The sequence below is a fragment of the Lathyrus oleraceus genome, chromosome 3 (genome assembly GCF_024323335.1).
Source record: "Lathyrus oleraceus cultivar Zhongwan6 chromosome 3, CAAS_Psat_ZW6_1.0, whole genome shotgun sequence".
NCBI classification, from domain to species: domain Eukaryota; kingdom Viridiplantae; phylum Streptophyta; class Magnoliopsida; order Fabales; family Fabaceae; genus Lathyrus; species Lathyrus oleraceus.
In genome coordinates this window covers 513,116,197-513,123,308 of record NC_066581.1, presented here as the reverse complement: position 1 = coordinate 513,123,308, position 7,112 = coordinate 513,116,197, and the positions used below count along the sequence as shown (strand labels likewise).

Here is a 7,112-nt window from a genome sequence, read left to right as displayed (position 1 = left end):
AAACTATTGCTCTTGATACCAGTTTGTTGGAATTACTTGATTTCTAAGGTAATGGACAAAAAGAAAAGAATGATGAAATTAGAGATGGAAAGTATGAAATTAAGGGAAACGGGAGATTTTTCAATCATTAGCAAATGTTGAATTACAAAAGTGGAATATATAGTTAGAAAACTAATAATTGTATCAACCGCCATTTGTGACATTTACCTTGTGTTGCAAGTCACTAACTTGTTACATAAGTAATTTGTCACTAAAATTGAATTACATTCTTCTAAAAATTACATCCAAGATCTATCATTGAGATTTATGCTTTTTTCAAATAATATAACCTTATTTGGAGAATCGATAAAATAATAAAATGAGAGATTCGAGAATTAGAGACGAGCTTTAGAAGTGTATAACTTCCTCCTAAGCAAAACTAAGACGAAGTATATGAAAGATAAGTTTAACAAAAGAAGAAGTATTTCCAAATTAGAGGTCAAAGATGAAGATCATATCATACCACAAGTTATGCGGTTTAAATATCTTAAATCCATAGTACAAAATGATGTAAAAATAGAAGGAGATGTAAATCATCAAATTAATGATGAAAAAATAGAAGGAGATATAAATCATCAAATTGACGAGGATGATGCATTGGATGAGTAGTATGGCTAGAAAAGATAAAATTATAAATGACATTCTTAAAGAAATGTTAGAGTAACACCTATAATAAAAAAGATGATGAAAGATAGATTTTAGTGGTTTAAACATTTAAAGAGAAGACATGTAAATTTTATAGTAAAAAGAGTATGTCGGATAAAAGATAGTCAAATTACTATAAATAGAGGAAAAACTAAAACATCGATTAAAAAAGACTTCGAGATAAATGATTTGGATAAAAACACAAAATTTAATTTAATAATACTTATCCTTTACACTTAATGGTTTATTTGTAAAAGAATAATTTTAAAAAGATTGAACTATTCAATTTACAATACAATGTAAATTATCATTTTCAATTATATTCTTTATTAATACTATTTGTATCACTTAAAAATAAATATTTTTCACATTATATTTATTGTTCAATGAAGATATCAACTTTTTAAGAGTAACTTTATAAAAAAACTTCCACCTGTTTTAAATTATGTCATTCTTTAACCAAAAAATACACTAAATTATAAACTGTTTATTAATATTACTAATAAAGTATTAAATTTGCAAAAATTTTACCGTTTTTGTTCTAACTAATGGCAGACCCATGAGATATTAATTAATGTGTAATTTGTAAAAGTTGTAATAAAAGGAAATAATCACTATGTGACCAATATAAAAGGAATCGTAGGTGGTTAGTAATAATGATTACAATATTAAATGATAAATCAAGTATTAAAATGAAATGAAAAAAGATTAGTCATTATGCAAATGCAACTTTTAATAAGATGTCGTATCATTTTCAATAGTGTTTAGGTGCACAACCTCACATAAAATATAAAACAAAACCATTTTACCAGCTGCAAAATTTAAGACTTATACCCAAAATCAATAAAATTCAACTATCTCTATCAACCATAATTGACGTGTGTGTGCATTTTCTTTCTCTCTTTCTTTGACAAAGTATTTCGATAATTAAACAAAATAATTGTTTCTTGTAAACATGGTGGACCATTGGCTATATATAGCCTATGATATCTTATCACGTTACATAATTTCAAATCAACTTTCTATACACACCATCTTCACGTTCAAGAACATGTCCAACAGAATTGACAATATTGTTCTTTGTTTACTGTTGTTTTGTGTTCATGTGGCAATAGTTTCTGCAAAATCAAATGTAAGATATAATACAATTCTTCCCAAATTATCGTATTTTTTACCGTAAGTTTGTCTGTTATTTCTGTATAATCTTTATTATTGATATTATGCTAATATAATTTTTTGTTTATTAGTGGCTAAGCCATGGTGGAGATTTGTTCAACCGGCGATACGCGAACAAAGAACACAAAATTAGTCCAGAAAATGCTCATAAGTTGAGATTGAAGTGGAAATTCTTTGCTGGACAAGATATTACGGCGACACCGACGATATATGATGGTGTAATTTATTTTCCGAGCTGGAATGGTAATATTTATGCGTTAAAAGAAGATGATGGGTCAGTTGTTTGGGAGAAAAATGTGAAGGAGTTGACAGGTTTAAATGCAAGTGTGTTTATTTTTAATGCAAATGGAACGGTTTCTAGAGTGAGTCCAAGTGTGGCTGGAGATTTGTTGATTCTGGGAATTTATGGACCAGCTGTTATTATTGGTTTGAATAGAACAACTGGTGAGCTTGTTTGGTTGACAAAGTTGGAGAGTCACTATAGATCATTTATTACCATGTCTGGAACATATTACAATGGGTTAGTATCCTCTTACTCTTGATCTTGTTTTTTTTAATGTTTTGAGAATAGGATCGAGCCGGTTCGTAATTTGATTGAACTTTGAGTGTTTTTTTCCGAGTGTTTAAAGAATTGGATTGAACCGGTTTATAATCTAGTTGAACTTTGATCGATTTTCTTTTTTGAATGTTTTAAGAATCGGATTGAATTCGTTTGTGATTTTCTTTTTTAACGTTTTAAGAATTGGATTGAACCTGCTCGTAATCTGACTGAATTTTAGGTGAATAGATTGAGTTATGGTTCATTCAATTGGTTTTTAAATTTTATATATTTTTTTTATTTGTGTTGTTAGATTTTAGATACTTTTTTACTTGTTTATTTAGTTTCTTGTCATATGGTTCAATTGTGGTTTTAAAACATGGCGTGTTTTTAAAGTTTTGTTGTTTTTACATAAATGGAAAGGAGTTTTATTCTTGTCAATGAAAAGAAAAATAGATTAGATTCAATTGTCCCTTTTATATAGATTTTACGTAGATATGACAAAATGAATTTGACATGATGAGTTGTAATTTTGAATTCATTGCTACGTTAATTCTCATCTCATCAATAGAAAAAAAAACAAAGCAATGACATGGTTGGTTTGCGTGTCGGATTTAAATATTTAAAAAAATATATCTTTTTATGATGTGAGTTAAAATTAGTTTATCAATTTTCTTCCATGTTTAATTCAAAAAGTAAAAGGTAAAAATAATTAATTCTTTATTTTTGAATTTATTTATTTTGTTTGTTAGCTTACTTTTTCTACTTTTAGAAATAAATCATAAATATTTATATAATAATTTATATATTTATGTTTGTCCCGTTAGTTAATTGTTTTAGTTTTTTAATGAGAAAATGCGTTATGCACTAAAGTGTAAATTTATTTTTCACTGTCAACCAATGACAACCATTCATTCCGTCAAGTCAAATTGAAAATTTTAAAATACTGATATGACATGGGAAAATGATATATTTTTATTGAATGACAGTGTAAAACTATTTTACATTTTTAGTGAATTGTCTATTTTTGTTTTTACACTTTTATGTTATTTTGTTTTAGTTTTTTGAATTGTCTATTTTTGTTTTTAGACTTTTATATTATTTTGTTTTAGTATATACTTTTTAATTAATATTTTTTTAACAAAAGTTTGATGGGTCACTTCATTGCCGGACATAATTCTTAAAACAGTTATTCATACACCAAAGTTTACACCTAAAAGTTACACCAAACACTGTTCACACGTTATAAATACGGTGAACAATGTCTTTTTATTTTTTTAATAAATAAAAAAAATTTATAAAAAATATTTTTATTTTTAAAATTATTTTATAACACAAATATAAAATTTGTCATTAATCAATTTTATTATCGTATTAACCACAAAAATACATAGTATTAACCAAACTCTGACATTAAAATATAAAATATAATATATTTTTTAATTATTTTATATTTTAATGTTAGAATTTGATTAATACTATATATTTTATTAGTTGATGAAATAGTAAATTTGGTTAATAAATTATAAAATATATGATTAATAATCTGTATTTTTATGGTTAATACAATAATAAAATTGGTTAATGATATATTTGTAAAAATAATTTTAAAATTAAAAATATTTTTTTTATAAATATTTTTTTTTATTTATTAAAAAAAGTAAAAACATTGTTCACCGTATAAATACGGTGAACAATATTTGATGTTTGATTTGGTATAAGAATAGCATTATTCTTCTTAAAATTATTTTTCCCAAAAATAAAAACAACTTTTAGAAAATAAAAAAAGTAACCAATTGTATTTTAACTTGTTTTTTTATTCTGAAAACAAAAAAGAATTCTGAAAAAAAATATTTTAAAAAAAATGTTTTTTAAAATGAAAAGTATATATATATTTAAAATTATGTTAAACAACTCTTTATGTTAAACAACTTTCATTTACCTCAATTGTAATTATGTTAAACAACTCTTTATGTATAGGAGTTACTATGTTGGAACATCTTCACTAGAAGAACAAGTAGCCATTGATAAATGTTGTACATTTCGTGGAAGCTTTGTAAGACTTGATGCTAAAACCGGTGCTATCTTATGGCAAACCTATATGTTGCCGGATAACAAAGGAAAAAGAGATCAATACGCAGGAGCAGCTATTTGGGGAAGTAGTCCTTCCATTGATGTTCATAGAAAACATGTTTATATTGCCACCGGAAATCTCTATTCAGCCCCACAAAACATACTTGATTGTCAAGAAAGACAAAATAACCAAACTACTCCGGTTGAAACTGACGAGTGTATCGAACCAGAAAACCACTCCAATTCAATGTTGGCCCTTGATTTGGACACCGGTGATATCAAATGGTTCAAACAATTAGGAGGCTTGGACGTATGGTTTATAGCATGTAACAATGCTTCAACTCCTGATTGTCCACCCCAAGGTCCATTACCAGATTCTGATTTCGGAGAGGCGCCAATGATGTTAACGACACATATAAACGGAACAAAGAAAGATATTGTTGTAGCTGTTCAGAAAAGTGGATTCGCGTGGGCATTGGATCGCGACAATGGAACCCTTCAATGGTTTCAGGTAATATCTAAAATCATAACTTTCAACAATAATATTCAGCATGAACTAATTTAATAATGAACTCGAAACATTGCAGCAAGCAGGACCTAGTGGAAATGGAGGAGGCGGAATATGGGGCGCGTCAACGGATGAAAAAAGAGTTTATACCAACAGTGCAAATTCAAATAAGGATAATTTCCAACTTTTACCTTCAAAGAAGAACACAACGACTGGAGGATGGGTGGCAATGGATTCTAGAAATGGAGAAATTCTATGGTCGACGGCTAACCCTGGAAATAGTACTGTTAGTGGCCCTGTCAGTGTGGCAAATAAGGTTCTTTTCGGTGGATCTACTGATTTATCTGGACACTTATATGCAATCAATGCAAGAAATGGCAAAATTCTATGGTCCTACGCAACCGGAGGTAGTGTCTATGGAGGAATGTCAATCAACAATGGATGTGTTTATTCGGGTCATGGATATAATGTATCTCTAGGAGTTTTCTCTAACTACACTGGTGGAACCTCGTTGTTTGCCTTTTGTGTCTAAATGATTTTTCTACTTATTCTGTAACAAAATATAACATGAAATTCAAGAGTTGCATCCAATCTATGTATGTATTGTGAATGAATATTCATGAAATGCTCTTTTTCTGAGATCCAAAACTATCAACAAACCTAAGTGGTGAAATGGATGCCTTTTCCAAAATTATCCCCATCACTTCGATGCCTTTCAGATTTATTTTTGTCGTGGATAACACAAGGGTGTTGTATGAATACAGGCGCAGAACGAGAAAATCTTTATTATATATGATTTTTTAAATGAATTTAATTGGATATTAAACGAAGTTTGATTTTTATTCTAAAAATCTATAAAGTAATACAAACGGGTGATGGTGATGAACCGGCAATGTAAAACTTTTTACACTGACAGTGCATAGTAATTAATCTCTTTTCCACTACAAATCATATTTTCTTCGAATTTTTTACTCAAATAACCCACTATTTCAAAAAAAAATCTTTAAAAAACTCACTATTCAGATTAATTTTCAATTTACCCCACTTTGAAGAGGTAATATCAGATGAATTGACGTCTACTCTTTAAGTTAAAGAGGTGGCATCAATAGGATGGGCTTATGCACCTAGTGTTGTCAATCTAATTGGCGACTGTGTGTTTAGTTTTAAAGGAGGCGCCAATTGGTTTGGCACATGTGTGTGTTATGTATTTTTTTTAAATAATGTACATTTTAGATAAAAGTCGTAATCGGACCAATTGATATTAATATTAATATGATTTTACATACGATAACCAAAAAGACTAATGTTGTTGACCAGGATGACCTAACTGACATCCGGTACCACATCCCCTAGCTACCCGAACGCGTGGCCCTAACCCACGTTGATGATTCACCCCATATGTTTGAGGATTTGAGGGGCCAGGAACATCACCACCACCTTCAGGAGATTGCCTAAGATATTCAGACAAATTTGCGTAGTCTTGTGTATGCAATGAAGCGCTACCGCCATAGCTGAGTTCGTGACTCATGCTAGAGTAGTTGGGTTATGTTTGAGTTATTGGAGGGCGACCAGGACGATTGAAAGGCGATATTGGTGTGAATGATGCGTCGAGGAAAGGTTGAAATGATTGTTGTGGTGTTTGATTGCCATATGGTTGTTTGCATGTTTTGGTTTTGTGATGTTTGGGCTTTTTGGCTATAGTAGGAGGAAGGACGATTAGTGTTAAATGATCACTGAGTATTTTGGATAAGGCGGCTATGGTAGGGTGATGTGTTAGGTGCATAGCGATATTGGGTGTCTTGATGATGATCTACTTGTTGGTGCATAGGAGGAGGGATGATTAGTGTTAAATGATAACAATATTGTGGTTGGGGTGTTTGACATGTTATGGTCGTAGGTTTGTCTGTTTGTGGACCGAAAATTTTGATGGATAGGGGGTTGTGAGTAATCGGTCTGACAATGTTGTTAGGGGTTAGATGTTGAACCTTCTTGTGTGTAAGTTACTTTGCATGGGTCGTATAGGTATATATCCTCGGCGAGGAACTCAAATCCAACCGATCTGTACCAAGCCATATAATTACGAGTTGATTTTTCTTCGGTTGGCATCACAACGTCAGTTAAGACATGGTCTTG

General features: G+C 30.0%; 1 protein-coding gene across 1 annotated transcript; it reads left to right on the top strand.

The window, feature by feature from the left end:
- The first annotated feature begins 1,624 nt into the window (after positions 1-1,624).
- On the top strand, positions 1,625-5,570 carry LOC127128534 (uncharacterized). Its single transcript, XM_051057878.1, has 4 exons — positions 1,625-1,816; positions 1,932-2,380; positions 4,379-4,982; positions 5,059-5,570. The coding sequence occupies exons 1-4, from the start codon at positions 1,640-1,642 to the stop codon at positions 5,509-5,511; spliced, it is 1,683 nt and encodes a 560-aa protein (XP_050913835.1). The 5' UTR covers positions 1,625-1,639; the 3' UTR covers positions 5,512-5,570.
- The last annotated feature ends 1,542 nt before the right edge of the window (positions 5,571-7,112 follow it).

What these genes read in the sequence shown, in the direction of transcription:
- LOC127128534 (XM_051057878.1), top strand. Translation starts at nt 1,640, where the DNA reads ATGGTGGACCATTGGCTATATATAGCCTATGATATCTTATCACGTTAC. An exon ending in TAGTTTCTGCAAAATCAAAT is followed by an intron (nt 1,817 to 1,931) that starts GTAAGATATAAT and finishes TTTGTTTATTAG; the next exon opens with TGGCTAAGCCATGGTGGAGA. An exon ending in TCTGGAACATATTACAATGG is followed by an intron (nt 2,381 to 4,378) that starts GTTAGTATCCTC and finishes CTTTATGTATAG; the next exon opens with GAGTTACTATGTTGGAACAT.